This window comes from Adiantum capillus-veneris, chromosome 4 (genome assembly GCF_014529385.1).
Source record: "Adiantum capillus-veneris isolate H3 chromosome 4, ASM1452938v2, whole genome shotgun sequence".
In the NCBI taxonomy this organism is placed as follows: domain Eukaryota; kingdom Viridiplantae; phylum Streptophyta; class Polypodiopsida; order Polypodiales; family Pteridaceae; genus Adiantum; species Adiantum capillus-veneris.
In genome coordinates this window covers 73488978-73507513 of record NC_140934.1, presented here as the reverse complement: position 1 = coordinate 73507513, position 18536 = coordinate 73488978, and the positions used below count along the sequence as shown (strand labels likewise).

At 44.5% G+C, this 18536-nt stretch overlaps 1 protein-coding gene across 2 annotated transcripts in view; it reads right to left on the bottom strand.

Annotated features, from left to right (window-relative positions):
• LOC147459409 (very-long-chain aldehyde decarbonylase GL1-4-like) overlaps positions 1 to 15643 on the bottom strand; it is a 28608-nt gene extending 12965 nt beyond the window's left edge. Inside the window, exons 1-3 of one of the 2 annotated variants that reach the window (XM_086509825.1) lie at positions 15395 to 15641; positions 14814 to 15037; positions 21 to 253 (exon numbers count right to left, since the gene is read on the bottom strand). In XM_086509825.1, the coding sequence (XP_086365951.1) occupies positions 21 to 253; positions 14814 to 15037; positions 15395 to 15457 (520 nt within the window). In that variant the 5' untranslated portion in view covers positions 15458 to 15641. Of the gene's footprint in view, positions 1 to 20; positions 254 to 14813; positions 15038 to 15394 lie in introns of both variants that reach the window. The other variant, XM_086509826.1, reaches the window with a different exon arrangement.
• Between the last annotated feature and the right edge of the window lie 2893 nt (positions 15644 to 18536).

Sequence of the window (18536 nt, the reverse complement as noted above, 5' to 3'; positions counted from 1 at the left end):
TCTTCATAGCAAATACTTACAAGTGATAGGCTGTGTGACAAAGGAGGAGTGATGATGCTGGTGATATCGTGTAAATAGAAAATGGTGATGTAAGGCCCGATGACCCCAGTAGTAGAGCCACTCCACTGGACCCATGTGCACCAACAAGACAATAGGTAATCCCCACCAGTCCCATGCTGGTAGCCCTTCCCTAGGTGCCAGAGCAGTATTTACTCCCCACAACGCAAGCGCAACTGCTATCAGCATGTTCTCCCTGCATAGAAAGATGAGACTAGATGGATAAGTAAAGCTTAAAATCACTCATTTTTGTGGTATTCATTTCAGGAGATAACCATAAGCTCCATGTAAATGTGTATCACTACATAAAAGTAAAATCTCTATTAACTTCTTTAGCATCCTTTGGTGAATCAATGCTCCCCCTCCTTTGTCTATCTGTCACCGTGAGGATCATTGGTGCATGGTCCGAAGATGTCCAACCAAGATGCAAACTGACAGATCCAAGTCACAGATGTGGTCACTAGCGTAGAAGCAATCTATCCAAGATAGATTCACTCCTCCCAATCTGTGGTACGAGCAAGAGAAGGCCAACCTGTCTGGGGCCCTCGCAGAGCCAGAGTGCTGCCAAACATCTAAAACCCTCAAAGTCATACATAGCCTCTCCCAAGCTGCCAACATAGCTCCATTCATAGTAGCATGGCTACCTCCAATCCTCTCAGAGGGATTTTTGAGCAAGTTGAAGTCACCCCCAATGCACCATTGCTCTGCATGTGGCAGAGACTCTACAATGTGAGACCAAAACTCTGCACATGCACTTGCTACATTGGGCGCATAGATGTTCAGGAAGCCCAAAAGACAGCCCTGAACCTGCATAGTAATCCACTGAGCCATGCCAGGCACAATAATACCTCTACCCACAATGGCCTATTGCCAAGAGTCCGCAATAGTCATACATACCCTTCCCTGGATACCACCAGGTCCACATACAGCTGACCAAAATGTCTCAAAGCACCCACGCAAAAGTTAACAACATCGTCTAATGCGGCTCTCACAAAGATGACGCTCTTGCACCATAAGAAGGTCAATCTCTCTGCCCACAAGGTAGCGCTGAAGCTCCTAATGTAATCGACCCCTCTAGCGTTGAAACTAGGGCCCACCTAATCCCTGCACATTCCATGAGACAGTCCTCATGGGGAACAAGAGAAAATTCATGCTCGAGCAGAAGCTAACTGTGCTGTCTTTGAGGCAGGCTTGGATGGGGAGTAATCTGCATTCGAGCGTCCTCAAGATAGGCGTGACTGCAAAGACTATCTAGCCCAAGCCCAAAAAGAGTGTGCCGAGCGTAGGGCAACCTCCTCTTTCCAAGAGTCCTCATGTATGCATATATAGCATACTAGGCTTTGCGTGTCAGCAAAGAAGTGTATCACCATGTCACGTGACACACTCAACCCCATGTGTCCGTGGACAAGCTACAGCATGACTAGGGTTCAGTTCAGTCAAGTCAGTCTAGAATAGGAAGTGATCTAGCACTTTTGTGAGTCTGTTCGTAGACCGTGCATGACCAGTCGCTTAGATTAGATGCATAACCTCCGGTTGCACACAACATGATCATAAGTATTCGCATCAGAATCCATCAGGGGAATTTTCCAGTGCATTAAACCTATTTTTCCTATTTTTGACATTTTTCACTTATTTATTAAGTGACTTTTGTTGGGAACTAGGTAGGGCAATTTTGCTAATATAATATATAAGTAAACCAAAGCTAGCACTTTCTGGAAAATGAGGCAACAGGAGCATTGGCCAATTAGCCTTGGAGAACCTCAGCCATTAGCGTTTGCTGTTGTCCATTAGCGTTTTCTGACAACAGCAAGCAATTTCAACTAGCACCATGGCGATTACAGCAGCCAGCAAGTAGCGTTTTTGCATCAGTTATTTCAGCCCGCAAAGGACACGACAGCATCGTTTTACATGCAGCAGTCCAGCGTTTTTCCAGCAGGGTGTTTTCAGCCAGCGATAGGGCAGCAGATCAGCCTATTGGCAGTGACAAAACAGCCAGCAATCTAGCGTTTTGGAACCAGAACAGGGCAGCGTTTTTGCAGAGGCTGTCCAGCGTTTTCAAGCCACACAAAACAGTGGTTACAGCCATAGAAATTCAGCAAGCAGTTACAGATTCAAAGCACTCAGTTTTCAGCCTTAGCATCGTCCTCGTCGTCCACTCCGTCAACATCGACACAGCCATTAGACTTGCATCAGCATCATTGTATCAGATTGTGCAATCAATAGTAGACCACTCTCGCCATCGAGAGTGGGGCCCTTGGAGGAGGGTTTTGACAACATCTCTGGTGTCGTATTCTCTTCTCTCTCTCTCTCTCTCTCTCTCTCTCTCTCAGTCTCATGCACCTTCATGCACAGTGTCTATTCACTTTGTTTGTACCCATTGCACTCTCTCACTAAAGGAACGGAAGGCTCTCCCTTCCGTAAGTAAAAGGAACCCTTGAGCACAGTTCGGAGCACTCATCTTGAGCAAAGTTCAACATTCATTCCGCTGCACCTTACATTGGTATTAAAGCTTTGGTAGTGTTCTGTATCACTCAAGGAAAGAACCACAAGAACCACAAGGTTTTTTTTGCTTGTTTTGCTTGCTGAGGTCGCACGAACCCAAGTTCGCTTGGGCGTGGCGATTCCTAATCGTGTTTTTGAAGAGTGACAGGAAACCCAAGAAAGAAGGGCTTGTCTAGCCTCCCCTTGTGCCTCTTTTCACTCATTGAGAGCGAACCGTGCACTTAGCGGCCGGCCAATCGACGTGAGGTGGGAAAAAGCAACCTTGGTGTGAGCACAAGGCCGCCAAGGGGTGCGCCCGCGGAAAAGAGCAGAACTCGGGTGAAGAGAAGATCCTTCTCAAACACAGATTGCAAGCAAAAGAAGAACCTCAAGAACCTCAAGAACTTCAAGAACCCAAGACCCACAAGAACCCAAGTTCCTCGTGAACTTAAGAACCAAAGATCACAATGTATGGTCATCACCCGAGGCGGAATGGATACTTCGCATGGAGATGATGGGCATGAAAGTAGTGAAGAAGAATTTCCTCACTATGGAGGTTTTCTTGACCCTCCCCCTTCGCCATCTACGGCAGGGATTGCACCAAATCCTATGGAGGTTTTGGTCAAGTCGATGATGGACATGATGGCACAACAACAAGAAGCGAATCGCGTTGCGATGGCACAACAAGAAGTGACTCGCATTAGTGCGATGCTCGAAAAGAAAGAAAAGCACGGAAGCTGAAGCAAGACGAGCGGCCTTGGAGGCCAATCGTGAGGTTCAGAGGGACCTCCGCACGCAAGAATTGGTTCGACAGGTTCTTGCCTCGAAGTCCGAGCCAACCAAAGATGTTGGTAGTTCATCAAGTGGCGCAAGCCGAGATTCGGACTTCAACAACCCAATCACAGAGAAGATCCAGTTCAGTAAGTCTGATGGTAAGATGGATGCTACGCTTATACATGCTTGGTTGCATCAATTTAATGCCTATTTTGCGACAACTAAGAAGACAGAAAATAGCAAGGTTTTGACGGCGGCTATGTACCTTGCCGGTGATGCCATCAATTGGTACCACGCATGGCAAGAGGCACAGTTAGCCGCGCACCTAGATGAAGCCGACGAATTCACGCCCCTTTCCTTCAATTGGGCTGATTTCCAAAACAAGCTCAAGGCGCGGTTTATGCCACCTCAGTACCTCGCACGATTGAAGGATGATTGGCGCGGTCTCAAGAAAAATGGTATGCCAGCTATGTCTTTCTCTAATCATGTTTTGCAGCTCGGCACTCAATTACGCAAATCGGATGCGGAGCACAAGGAGGCATTCATTTATGGATTGGACGAGTATATCAAGTACAATGTTGAGGTGCTCAATTCAATCGATCTCAACAAGGCGGTAGCGATTGCTCTCGCACGGGAGATGAAGCACAACAAGGGAAAGCCTAAGGAAAACAGACTTCCACAAGTACCTCTCAGACTTCTCAGAATCCTTAGAACGGTAAGAACGGTAACTCTTCTAACCAATCTTCCAATAGACTCTCAGAAAAGAACTCTTCCAATGAACCTAAGAGTAAGGCTAACACAATTACTAAACCTAAGCTCACTCCATATGAAAAGGTAGTTCAAGGAATTTTAGGAGGATATATCACGTCGGGAAGAGTAAAGCACTTATTCTACGGAAGGTCGTCGTTTTCATTGTCACATTAAGGGTCACATAAAAAGAACATGTCCTAAGCTTGACTCTAATGAATCTACAGCATCCACAGAACCCACTTTCTCTGTCAATGCAATAAATGACAACAGATTGTGCCCCAAGTTTCTCCTGACCCTCCCATTGATGAGTCTCTCATTAAATGTTATGGTCACATGATGAGGCAGCATTTTGTCATATTGTTTGACCCTGGCAGTATGCATGATGTGATCAGTCTCTCTCTTGTTGAGAGAGCCCGCCTTGAAGTTAGTCAGAAATCTTCTCTCGAGGTTTTTGGCTTCGCTCCCAATATGGATTCTCTCATCACAAAATAGTGCCTTGATGTGTTGTTTACAGTTCGACAAGCTGTTTTCCGTAGAAAATTTTTAGTCTCTTCTCTCTCAGCATGTGATATGATTTTGGGCATTCGATGGTTTCGTGAGCATAACCCTCTCATTGATTGGGCGGAAAATACGTTCGCCAAAAGTGACTCTCCCATTGTCATTCGTGGAGAGCAAGTTGTTCATTGCTAGGTGCAGCGGAATGATTGTTTGCGCTTTGCTCAAGATGAGTGCTCCGAACTGTGCTCAAGGTTCCTTTTAGTTCTTATGGAAGGAAGAGCCTTCCGTTCTTAGTGGAAAGTGCTATGATCACGAACAAAGTGAATGGACAATGTGTGTGCAAGTGTATGAAACTGAGAGATAGAGATAGAAGAGAGATACGACACCAAAGACGTTGTAAAACCCTCCTCCGAAGGCCCCACTCTCGTCGGCGAGAGTGGTCTACTTATGATTGCACAAAGTGGTACAATGTGGATGCACTGGACTGATGCAACTTGGGACTATGCCTATGACGACGACGGTGATGACGACAACGACTTAGGACTGAAATCTGTGGTCTTCTATCTGCTGAATTTCGGGACTGTTTCGGTGGCTGAAAATGATTGTTTTGGCTGAGTTTGGTGGGCTGAAAATGGGGGGTCTTCTGCAACCAACTAGGGATGAACTGTCTGCTGCTAAGGCTCGCTGAAAACGCTGTGTATCTGCTGCAGTTTGGGCTGAAAACCAAATACGCTGGACTGTGGGCTGAGCGTTAGTAAAAACGCTGGCAGATGGGGAAGCTTGTTTGGGATTAGGAAACTCTAGGGCTGCCTGCTGATGGCGATGATGCAAGGGATGCAAATCGCTAGGGATCTGGAGTTGTTGATGACGCGGGAACTGCTAGAACAGAAAACGCTAGGTGCTTGAGGGTGTTGGCGGTGAGGGCAATGGAAAACGCCATGGTTCTTGCTGGTCTTGCTGAGAAGGTGCCTGTTGAGTATGAAAGTGCTAACTTGGGTTTGCTTATATATTAACTTAGCAAAATTGCCCTACCTACTTTTGTTAAAAAGTCACTTCAAAATATGAAGTGAAAATACCAAAATAGGGAAAATAGGCTAAATGCATTGGAAAATTCCCCTGACTGAATCTGATGGATTCTGAAGGGAATACTGATGATCATGCTGTGTGCAACCGGAGGGTATGCATCTACACTAAGTGATTGGGTATGCACGGTCTATGAATAGACTCACAAAAGTGCCAGATCACTTCTAATCTAGACTTGACTGGACTGACTGAACCCTGATCATGTTGTAGCTTGTCCACGGACACAGGGTTGGATGTGTCACTTGACATTCCCTCCTTTTCAAAGTGAGGTACTGGTACCGAACTGTATGGCGTCGAGGGAGATCGCCAATAACATCCGGAATCCTGGAAGGGACTCTTCGCCGGCCCACTCTGATGTGTGGGTCGTGCGGTACTTGAACTTCATAAAGGTCTGCAACACTTGCTTCTTTGGGCCGCGCCGAAAGCGACGTAAAGTCTTCTGTGGATCCTTCGATTCTTCGACTTCGTCTAGAGTCGTGGTTCTTTCTTCTTCAAGAATCTCCATGGCTAAAAATTCCTGAAACCACTTCCAACACAAAACCATTAACATACCTATTCCATCTAAAGTGACTGGAAAAAATCTTGTCTTCCTCAAAGACTGTGCATGCAATGTGGATGAACAAAGAAGCGGAGTGCTAAACCATTCACCGCATACACGCAAACAATGAGATCGAATCTTTCTCTTATGATCTAGAGCAATCAATTGTGGAAATTCACAACGGAAATGCCTATGCTTGGTGCTCACACTTTCATGTGCTCGTTCTACAAATGTGTCATGCCAAGGAAGAGACATGGAATGTGACTTCCTTACACACATACTTTTCAGCTTTTTATGGAAAATCCGCATACATTCGTGCACATCCATGAGAGAAATGTGCTCAACATACAATATGTCATGCCTAGGAAAAGGGATCACATAACAATGCTAACTAAAATACAGAAAACGATCACGAATGAAACATTTAAACAATGCGTGCATATCAATCATGCGAACACATAATACTTCCTGTGGGAGTTCAATGGACCTAGGCTCGAAAGCCAAGATCGGTTCTTCCTGAATGATCGAATCATGCTGTGGGGGTTCTTTGTACCTCGACTCGAAAGCCAAGATCGATTCTTCGTGATTGATCGAATCTACAACGAGGTTAGCTTCGCTAGAAAAAACATCAACTAACACATCATCCTTGTGAACAATCACATCATCTTCATGCAACTCATCATGCTTGTGAGAAATCACATCTTGATTATGCAATTCATCATGCTTGTGAGAAATCACATCTTGATCATGCAAATCATCATGCTTGTCATACAAATCATCATGCTTATCATCATGCAAATCATTGTCATTCAATTCAGCATGCTTGCCAGTCAAATCATCATGCTTCTCACAATCATACAAATCCTATGTGTCATGCTTTGGAGAAGAAGAGACTGAGAGAGTCTCTTTTCCCCAAATCTCTTGCATCTGTGCCTGAACTTGAGAACAGAGTCGCCAGAACTCTTTGTTTTGTCGGTCGCTTTGTTCTTGTGTTGCTTTTCTTTCTGCTTTGTCTTCTGCGTGTCTACGATCTATTTCTGATTTTCTTTCTGCGTGTCTGCGTTCCATTTCTGCTTTTCTTTCTTTGCATTCACGATCAAATTCTGTCATTCTTTCTGCATTTCTTGCTTCGCGTTGTAACTTCCTTTCCATAAACATCTGGTCCAAAGCCTCCATAGGAGTTAGTGCAATCCTTGACGTAGATGTGTAAGGGGGAGGGTCGGAAAAACCTCCTGGTGGGGAAAATTCTTCTTCGCCTCTCTCATGCTCATCACCTCCAAGCGAAATATCCATTCCGCTTCGAGTGATGACCATTCTGAAGTCGTGGGTTCTTGTGGTCTGGGGTTCTTAAGTTCACGAGGAACTTTGGTTCGTGGGAGTCTTGGTTCGTAAGTCCACGAGGAACTTGGGTTCTTGGGGGTCTTGGTGCTTGAGGTTCTTGAGGTTTTCTTTCGCTTGCAAACCGTGTTTGAGAAGGATCTTCTCTTCACCTGAGTTCTACTCCTTTCTGCGGGGCGCATCCCTTGGCGACCTTGCGCTCACACCAAGGTTGCTTTTTCCCACCTCACGTCGATTGGCCGGCCGCTAAACGCACAGTCCGCTCTCAATGAGTGAAAAGAGGCACAAGGGAGGCTGGACAAGCCCTTCTTTCTTGGGATTCCTGTCACTCTTCAAAAAACACGATTAGGAATCGACATGTCCAAGCGAACTTGGGTTCGTGCGACTTCAACAAGCAAAAGAAAATTATGTGGTTTTTGTGGTTCTTTCCTTGAGTGATATAGAACACTGCCAAAGCCCTGATACCAATGTTAGGTGCAGCGGAATGATTGTTTGCGCTTTGCTCAAGATGAGTGCTCCGAACTATGCTCAAGGTTCCTTTTAGTTCTTATGGAAGCGAGAGCCTTCCGTTCTTAGTGGAAAGTGCTATGATCACGAACAAAGTGAATGGACAATGTGCGTGCAAGTGTATGAGACTGAGAGATAGAGAGAGAAGAGAGATACGACACCAGAGACATAAAACCCTCCTTCGAAGGCCCCACTCTCGTCGGTGAGAGTGGTCTACTTATGATTGCATGCACTGGACTGATGCAACTTGGGACTATGCCGATGACGACGACGGTGATGATGACGACTACTTAGGGCTGAAATCTGTGGTCTTCTATCTACTGAATTTTGGGACTGTTTGGGTGGCTGAAAATGACTGTTTTGGCTGCGTTTTATGGGCTGAAAATGGGGGATCTTCTGCAATCAACTAGGGATGAACTGTTTGCTGCTAAGGCTTGCTGAAAACGCTGTGTATCTGCTGCAGTTTGGGCTGAAAACCAAAAACGCTGGATTTTGGGATGAGCGTTAGTAAAAACGCTGGCAAATGGGGAATCTTGGCTGAGATTAGGAAACGCTAGGGCTGCCTGCTGATGGCGATGATGCAAGGGATGCAAATCGCTGGCGATCTGGAGTTGCTGATGACGCGGGAACTGCTAGAACAGAAAACGCTAGGTGCTTGAGGGTGTTGGCGGTGACGGCAATGAAAAACGCCAAGGTTCTTACTGGGTCTTGCTGAGAAGGTGCCTGTTGGCCAGAAAGTGCTAACTTGGGTTTACTTATATATTAACTTAGCAAAATTGCCCTACCTACTTTTGTTAAAAAGTCACTTAAAAATAAGAAGTGAAAATACCAAAAATAGGGAAAATAGGCTAAATGCAATGGAAAATTCCCAGACTGAATTTGATGGATTTTGAAGGGAATACTGATGATCATGCTATGTGCAACCAGAGGATATGCATCTACACTAAGTGACTGGGCATGCACGGTCTACGAATAGACTCACAAAAGTGCCAGATCACTTCTAATCTAGACTTGACTGGACTGACTAAACCCTGATCATGTTGTAGCTTGTCCACGGACACATAGGGTTGGATGTGTCACATGACATTCATTCTCCCTCTCTCATTTCTAATGCGCAGGCGAAGATTGAAAGGATTCAGGAGAATGAGACTCTCTCAATCTCTTCTTCTCCAAAGCATGATACACAGGAATTACATGACTATGATAAGTATGATGAATTTCATGATAATTACAAGCATGATGATTTGGATGCCAATGACAAGCATGATGATCACGATGTGATTTCTCACGAGCATGATGATTTGTATGATCAAGACGTGATTCTTCACAAGGATAATGATTTAGTTGATGCTTTTTCTAGCAAACCTAACCTGGTTGCAGATTCGATCAATCACGAAGAATCGATCTTGGCTTTTGAATCAAGGTCCACAGCACCCCCCCCAGGCAGATCCGATCACACAGGAAGAACCGATCTTGGCTCTCGAGCCTAGGTCCAAAGAACCCTTACAGGAAGTACTATGTGTTTGAATGATTAGTCAGCACGCATTGTTCGAGTGTTTCATTCGTGATCGTTTCCTGTATTTTAGTCAGGGTCCTTATGTGATCCCTTTTCTTAGGCATGACATCTTGTACGTTGAGCACATTTCACTCATGAATGAGCACGGTTGTATGCGGATTATTCATAAAAAGCTAAAAAGTATGCATTCAAGGAAGTCACATTCCATGTCTCTTCCTTGGCATGACACAGTCGTAGAAAGAGCACAAGCAAGTATGAGCAGCAAGCATGGGCATTTCCATTGTAAATTGCCACAGTTAATTGATTTAGAACAGCAAGACAAGAGTCAATCTCATTATTTGTGTGTGTGTGGTGAACGGTTTGGCACTCCATCTATTTGTTCATCTACATTGCATGCACAGTCTTTTAGGAAGACAAGATTTTTTCAGTCACTTTACATGGAATAGGTATATTCATGTTTTTGTGTTGGAAGTGGTTTCAGGAATTTTTAGCCATAACGATTCTTGAAGAAGGAAGAAGCATGACTCTAGACGAAGTTGAAGCATTGAAGGATCCACAGATGACTTTGTGTCGCTTTCAACGCGGCCCAAAGAAGCAAGCGTTGCAAATCTTTATGAAATTCAAGTACTGCGCGACCCACACATCAGAGTGGGCCGACGAAGAGTCCTTTTTAGGATTCCGAATGCTATTGGCGATCTCCCTAGACGCCATACAGTTCGGTACCAGTACCTCACTTTCAAAAGGAGGGGATGTCACGTGACACATCCAACCCTATGTGTCCGTGGACAAGCTATAGCATTACCAGGGTTCAGTTCAATCAAGTCAGTATAGAATAGGAAGTGATTTGGCACTTTTGTGAATCTGTTCGCAGACCGTACATGACCAGTCACTTAGATTAGATGTATAACCTCCAATTGCACACAGCATAATCATAAGTATTCCCATCAGAATCCTTCAGGGGAATTTTCCAGTGCATTTTTCCTATTTTTGACATTTTTCACTTATTTATTAAGTGACTTTGGTTGGAAACTAGGTAGGGCAATTTTGCTAAAATAATATATAAGCAAACCAAAGCTAGCACTTTGTAGCAGATAAGGCAACAGGAGCATTGCTCTACAAGCCAGCTCTCAACAAGAACAAGAACCTCTCTCAAGCAAGACTCCCCCCTTGGTGGCGTTTTCCCTCACCTCAACCATCAGCATTTTTAGCCTTGGAGAACCTTAGCCATTGCGTTTTATGACAACAACAGCAGGCGATTTCAACCAGCACCATGGCGATTACAACAGCCAGCAAGTAGCATTTTCGCGTCAATTATTTCAGCCCGCAAAGGACAGGACAGCACCGTTTTACATGCAGCAGTCCATCGTTTTTTCAGCAGGGTGTTTTCAGCCAGCAACAATATGGCAGCAGCGCAGCCTATCTGCAGTAATAAAACAGCCAGCAGTCTAGAGTTCTGGAAGCAGTCTAGCGTTTTCGAACCAGAATAGGGCAGCGCTTTTGTAGAGGCTGTCCAAAATTTTCAAGCCACACGAAACAGCGGTTTCAGCCATAGAAATTCAGCAAGCAGTTGCAGATTCAAAGCACTCAGTTTTTAGCCTTAGCATCGTCCTCGTCGTCCACTCCGTCGGCATCGACACAGCCATTAGACTTGCATCAACATCGTTGTATCAGATTGTACAATCAATAGTAGAACACTCTCGCCATCGAGAGTGGGGCCCTTGGAGGAGGGTTTGACAACATCTGTGATGTCGTATTCTCTTCTCTCTCTCTCTCTCAGTCTCATGCACCTTCACACACAATGTCCATTCACTTTGTTTGTACCCATTGCACTCTGTCACTAAAGGAACGGAAGGCTCTCCCTTCCATAAGTAAAAGGAGCCCTTGAGGTCAGTTCGGAGCACTCATCTTGAGCAAAGTTCAACATTCATTCCGCTGCACCTTACACACAATGTGTCTACATCGTGCCGAGTTTGGAGGTGTCAAGGAGAACTTGGCCAACAGTCACAAAGTCTGTACCAGGCTTGTAACCCCCAGGTCTCCCATGTGGTGAGAGAACTCGAAAGCTTATGCCTGCAGTCACTCCATCACTGAGTCCAGAGTCCACTCAGACTGGTCCCTGCCACATAAGGGAAAAGAGAAGCTAACCGCTGAATCCACAGTCTCTATCCATGTAGCTGCAAGGAACCGCACATGAACTCTAAAACAAGCTGCCTCAAAGCCTAGTGAAGGGTCACCGAGAAACCGCATGAGTTGCAGGCAAAGAAATCCCACCTATGACGAATGTCGAAACTCGTCAGTCCACAAGGAACTACTGCAAAGCGAGATGTCTGCACCAGAACGGGGGTACGCAAGAAGGGTTGTCCATCTCGCCAAGCGACTCGTGGCAAAAGCATTGCCAAGAGATCTCCTAGCAGCCAAGGAAGGTTCTACCCCTTGGGTCAGTTGTGGGGTAGGAATGGGAGGAGATGTGGAAGCAGGGGGGCTAGTGGGAGATGGAGGATTGGAGAGGCAGAAGGAGAGGGGCGAGGCGGGGAGAGGGGAGGAGGCTGGGGGAAGGCGCGGAGGAGAATTGGGGGAGGAGGGACTGTCAAAGGTGAGGCTGAGGTGAAGGTGGAGCTGGGACCTCCTCCTGCTGAAGAGGGTCGAAACGGTTCCCTGTGGAAACCCACTGCTGCTGGCTTGGAGCTTGGCGACCACGCAGAGGACCAGGCTGATGTGGTGGCCCTTTTCAACGTCGACTACGAAGCTGCTGTCAGCCCTGCTCTTCCTGAGCCCCAGGCTTGGAGGGTGAGACTGCCTAAGTAATGTAATTCCTATGACTTTGTCTGCTGTTGGAGACCAGTCCTAGGAGGCTGGGGCTGAGCCTAAGGTGAAGGTCGAGGCCTCTTCCCTATACAAGCCTTCGCAAGATCATCCATCTAACTACAAATGAAACAATGATTCGGTAGGCCCGAATACTCCACGCTCTGACAGAGCCAACCACCACTCACAAGAGGTAGTAGAATGACCTTCAGGAGAGTGTGGGTGTCCCGAACTAGAACACGTACTATGGGAATGAAAGCGGCCTTGGCAGCTACAGAGGTTGCCGAGGTGTCTCAAGAACACTCCAATCTCTGAGACTTTCCTGGATAGGAGTGGAAGGTATTCCCTCCTCAGGCCGGGGAAGCAAATTGAGATGGAAGGGTCTGCCTCCTCGACAATAATGTCACTAGCTGGGTCGAAACCATGGTGTCACTGTCGAAAATCAGCTCGAACTGCTCGGATGGCAGGGGCTTATCGCAACAACCTTGGACGCCATCTCGGGAGTCTCAAACTCTATCTAGAGCAGATAGTAATAGCCACATCCGAGAAGCTGAACGTCGAGGGTCTTGTCCACCTCTGCTAAATGGGGGGCCTAGAGGAGATTACGCATCTATCCTCTGCTAGGGTGGGTGCCAGTGATCTTGCAGATGACGGAGGTCGCCTGGAGGAGCTCCACCTCTGCTGCGAGGTTCGCTTCCTCTGTCAGTGAAAGAGCAAGTCGAATGGTGGGCTCTGCAGGGTCGGACGAGGGGGCTTCTTGAGAGTCCCTCTAGGATGGAGCAGGAGCCTCCGTCTATGTTAGTTGTTGTGAAAGAGGGGGGAGGGGGGGCGAGTGAAGACAACCCTTTGAGAAGCTCCGATGGGTAATGTCAAAGAAACATCATTGTCAAGGCGAAGCAGAGTGAGGCCTGGCGAGTGTGTCGAGACCGTTGTCGATAGGCTATAAAAAGCCCACCACAACAGAGGCAGTGCGGGTGGGCAATGAAGTGAAATGGGGGGCAAGGGGCGGCAGCGGTAGAGTGCGGGCAGGAAACAGGGGACAGTGGGCACTTGTTGGGCGGGAGAGTAGATTGCAGGTGTTGGGCGGGGGGGGGGATTAAGTGCAGGGCACAACATGCTGGGGCGAGCAAGATGATTGTGTGCACGAGGTGGGGCTGGAGGCTATGCGAGGGCAGAGTATGCAACGATGGCGAGGAGGGGTGAGGGCAGCAATAGCGAGCGCCTTCATTTACAAATTTGGATATTTTGGGACACCTCACCACATCCCTTCTTTTATACGCAGTATCGGGGATCTCCCCAAAGATGATAAGCTCGCCTAGCTTTGGCGTCTTCTCGATCGCTTCCCTCACAAGGAGACATCTTGTTGATATGCACAGATGACATCTTGGTTTCAGCTACATGGTTTTAGTATGGACTGACTACTCCCCTTCCTGTACTTGTCGGATGTACCCTCCTTATTCCTCACACCAAGATTACCCGCCTCACCAAATAGGATTTGATTCAACTAGATACTATGAGGACATGGACGGAGCCAACACAAGAGCTTGGAATCAAGATGGCTTTCTATAGAGAGCATCTTCTCTGGGTCTCATCGGAATGGATTTATGATCAGGCCTTTAAAAATGGACACTCATTTATCCCATGGGATACAATATGCTATTGGTCAATGCGCACATCATCGGATTAACTAGAGATTGAGACTGGTAAATTTAGGAGAGTACCAGCACAGGCCAGGATTTGCCGGTTGTGTCATGTAGAGCTAGAGACAAGAGTTACATCATATGTCATTGTCCATTATACTATGAGATACGAGGTCGCTTTCAATATTTATTGAGAGAGGCCTTTGGACCACTAGCTAGAGTCATGTGATATCACGATCAGAGATGGCTCGGGTTGTTTTAGCGTGAGCTGCATAGACATAAGGAGAGTTGCCTCAAAAGCTTTGATTTTACCTTTAATTGTATATTGTGTGAGCAAGCATATGTAGATAATGATGTGTGTGTGGGTGGAGAGAGAGAGAGAGAGAGAGAGAGAGAGAGAGAGAGAGAGAGAGAGAGAGAGAGAGAGAGAGAAATATGTAGACAATGAATTAGTAGGTCTGCATTAATATATATACACACATCATTGTCTCTATATGCTCGTGTGCAAGTATGTGTGTGTGTGTGTGTTTGCGCATGTTCGCGTTGATAATGATATGTTGATGTGTATGCGAGTAAGAGTATAATGATATATGGAAATAAATATACATTCATAAAGAAAAACATAGATATGTCCATGGAAGCTGACCTAATTACTACCCATTCTATTATTCTCATCTTCATCAAGCGAATAAGGGATCACAATGTTGCACTGGGCTCTACCCATACATTGTCTTCCCCTCTCCCTCTCTCCCGCTCTTCCCATAGACGCAACATAGAATGTACATATATGAAGAGAAAACTATGAAAGAAGGGGGGGAGAAGCACATACCAGCTAGCCTCATGATCAATTTGCTCAAATTTGATGCCCTTGGTCTGAATTTGATACTTGCGTGAGAAGTAGGGGAGGCGCGACATTGTGCCCCACATTTGAAATAGAAGGTACCTCACAGCCACAAGAAGAAGCATATGGAAGCATATATTCTGTGCAAAGGAGCACCCCTCTATCACCCCTGTGTGCCATGCTCTCACTGCCAGGGGTATATACAGCAAGTACTGACCCAACGTCCAACAAAAAAAAAGAAACATGTTAGTTTCCTACGACGTCAAAACTCTCTTCTTCTTCTTCTTATTTTCTCTCTCTCTCTCTCTCTCTCTCTCTCTCTCTCTCTCAGAGGAATGTGCATTGTATGTGTGCGATAGAGAGAGCTAGGAAGGAGCTCAGAAATGTGAATGTGCGTGCAGCATGCGCACGCGAGTTTCTGAGAATGAAAGAGAAAGAGAGGGGCTGTTTATCATCGTGCATGTGTGTGTGTGTGGGTGTGTGTGTGTGTGTGTGTCTGAGAGAGAGAGAGAGAGAGAGAGAGAGAGGGAGAGGGAGACCTTTGAGAAAAAAGAACCGAACGCACAAACCTTGAAGTTTCCCCAGTTCTGCCATGGGAAGTTGTACAGGAGTCCTGGAGCAGAAGCTGCCATAGTTGCAGGACGGCGGGAGTGTGTACCGCGTGTGTGTGTGTGTGTGTGTGTGTGTGTGTGAGAGAGAGAGAGAGAGAGAGAGAGAGAGAGGGTGCAGGTATGAACACTATTGAGCTGCAGGTGGAGGATGCAGTAGTGGTGCAGCACCTGGCGTCGGAGCAGGTAGCTAGCGGAGCGTGCATGAGCATTATTATAAGAAGCTGGTAGAGCAGTCGCGGGGCCCTCATCTTAACACTAGTTTGTTTGGTACCAATATTAACATTACACTTCAGTGTCTTTTTTTTTCATGAATTTAAATAAAACTATACATGAAATCGAAATCTAGAAAACATCTCATGAAATGCTTTTGCAAACTTTTTAAAAAAAACTATTTAAAACTTGGCTTCAACTAGGTTTACTAGATTACGTCCACCACTCGTGACTCACCCACACCCTCATCTCAAGAAATACTTTTGCAAACTTATAAAATGTTATCAAGAGTATTCATAATAATTACAATCCATCACTTTTGTAGTACATAACCTCAATAGGAGCTCCACTAGTGAAAAACACTTACGCAAAACAGCACTTAATGTTACTAATACCCGCACTTAATTTTAAGAAAAACAAGTGAAAAGGTCATGATAGCTTTCTAAAAAATAAAAAATTGTTAAAGTCATTAAGGTTGAGTTTAACTAGAATCAGTGTTTGAGAAAGGATTGCCTCAGCTTAGCTTTTAGTCGGTTAAAAATCAAGACTATAAGCCGATTGCAAACCATGGTAAAGGGAAGAAAAACGATAAAATATGTGAGAATATAGTTTAAAAATCTTGCAAATTTATGCTAGTATTATCGATTCGTTTCTTTGTGTTGAGGAGGAAATTCGGCCAATGATCGCTTAATAAAAGAGACTTTCTCAAATATTGATTAAAATTAATTTATAGAATGCAAGAAAATTTAAGACATGTTTTAAGAAAAACAAGTGAAAGGGTCATGGTGGCTTTCTAAAAAATAAAAAATTGTTAAAGTCATTAAGGTTGAGTTTAACTAGAATCGGTGTTTGAGAAAGGACTGCCTCAGCTTAGCCTTTAGTCGGTTAAAAATCGAGACTAGTCGGTTGCAAACCATGGTAAAGCTAGGGAAGAAAAACGATAAAATATGTGAGAATATAGTTTAAAAATCTTGCAAATTTATGCTAGTATTATCGATTAGTTTCTTTGTGTTGAGGAGGAAATTCGGCCAACGGTCGCTTAATAAAAGAGACTTTCTCAAATATTGATTAAAATTAATTTATAGAATGCAAGAAAATTTAAGACATGTGAAGTTGTGAAATGAAATGTCAAATAAAAAGAACTCATCAATGTGTGTGTGTGTGTATAAAATTTACTAGAATTACTAGTACGTGACCCGCACGTTACCACGGCTAATTAGAAGCCAAACTTAAGTATGTGACACTCTCCTTCCTCATCTTTCCCCAAGGTGGCAACATGTGCAAACATTCTCTATGCATCGATAAGGTAGTGTCAAATATATTCTTGGATGCTTCATTATTAACTAAGATCATCCTCCAAAGCTACAATAAGGCATCTATAATAACTAACTATCAATAGTGACATCTCATATACATAGAAAAATGGAGGAGATGATATATAAACCCTCTGAGAAGACAATCAAATGAAAATCCACCCATATCAATGTGTTCATCCTCATGTAACCTTTTTGAAACATAAAGCAATTGTTGACTCTTTAAGTTGCTATATTGTTCCATTGACTTGGTTATTCTTTGATGTTCATTGGTTGGCAAATGCCTTCGAGGTGATACATTCTTTTGCTCACAACATAGCTTAAATTTTCTAGAATCTTTAGATGGGATGTATAACCTTGGTGTACCTGGTGTATAATTTATGAGGATTTGCAGACTTGCATATCACATAATATTTCAATCATAATTTTCAAGATTTTGTTGTTCAATTAGCCAAGAAAGCTGATGCATGAGTTCATCTCTCTCTCTCTCTCTCTCTCTCTCTCTCTCTCTCTCTCTATAAAATGGGATCTTCACATGCAACATTGTTCATTACAAAGGAATATGCAAAACTATATAAAGTTCCATTTAGAATTTTCTCTGACAATGCTTTGAAGTAATTGGCCCTAAAGATGCCTGCTTACCTAACTCTTTGACGTTCACCTGTGTGTTGTGCTAGGTACTTGACATATTTGATGCACCATGTGTGTGTGAATTGTAGGGGGGTTTGTTAATGGCATGGATAGGCTCTCTGCCCTTATTTATCTATCTATCATTGTTTGAAAAAGAAAAGAGACATTCTTTCTCTCTTAATCACTTTGTATTAATAAAAATAAAAGAGTGTTTGAAACAGAAAAGAGAGATTCTTTTCCTCTTAATCACTTTGTATTAATAAAAATAGAAGGAAGATAGCAACTCAGAGTAGGAAGAAGATGGAGAAGGAGAAGACACAGAGCTTGCGTACGAGATTTCTGTAGTCTATCTCTCTGTATTAGAATAATAGAGTATTTTACAAACTCAGAGCTACAAAGCTTATATGAGACCCTGTGAGATAAGGTGAGTCTGACTCCAGGACAGTCTTCAGAGAAGTCTAAAGGTGATTCCGACAAGTCCAAGAAGAAAGGTAAATGTCACTACTGCAAGAAACCTGGTCACTACATTAGTGAGTGTAAAAAGCGAATTGCTAAAGAAAAGAAGAAAGAGTCAAGTTTGGTTGTTTCAGCTTCTGGTGATTCTTCTACAGCTAAAGAAGAGTTTGCAAACTTTGTGCAGGATTCTTATGCTTTTTTAGTATATTCAGATTTTTCTGCTTACAGTGTTGACGAGACACAAATGATTTGGTACTTTGATAGTGGTGCATCCAGGCATATTAATTCAAGGAAGGATTTTTTTTGTTCATTGGATGCAGCTCCAGCAGGAAAGAAGGTGACATGTGCAAATAATGCTTCTTATCCAATCAAAGGCGTTGGTAAGATTTTGATTACCATTTCAGATGGTTCAGATTTATGCTTGCCAGATGTTTTATATGTTCCAGGGATCAAGAAGAATTTGTTGTCTGTATCCTCTCTTGCAAAAAATG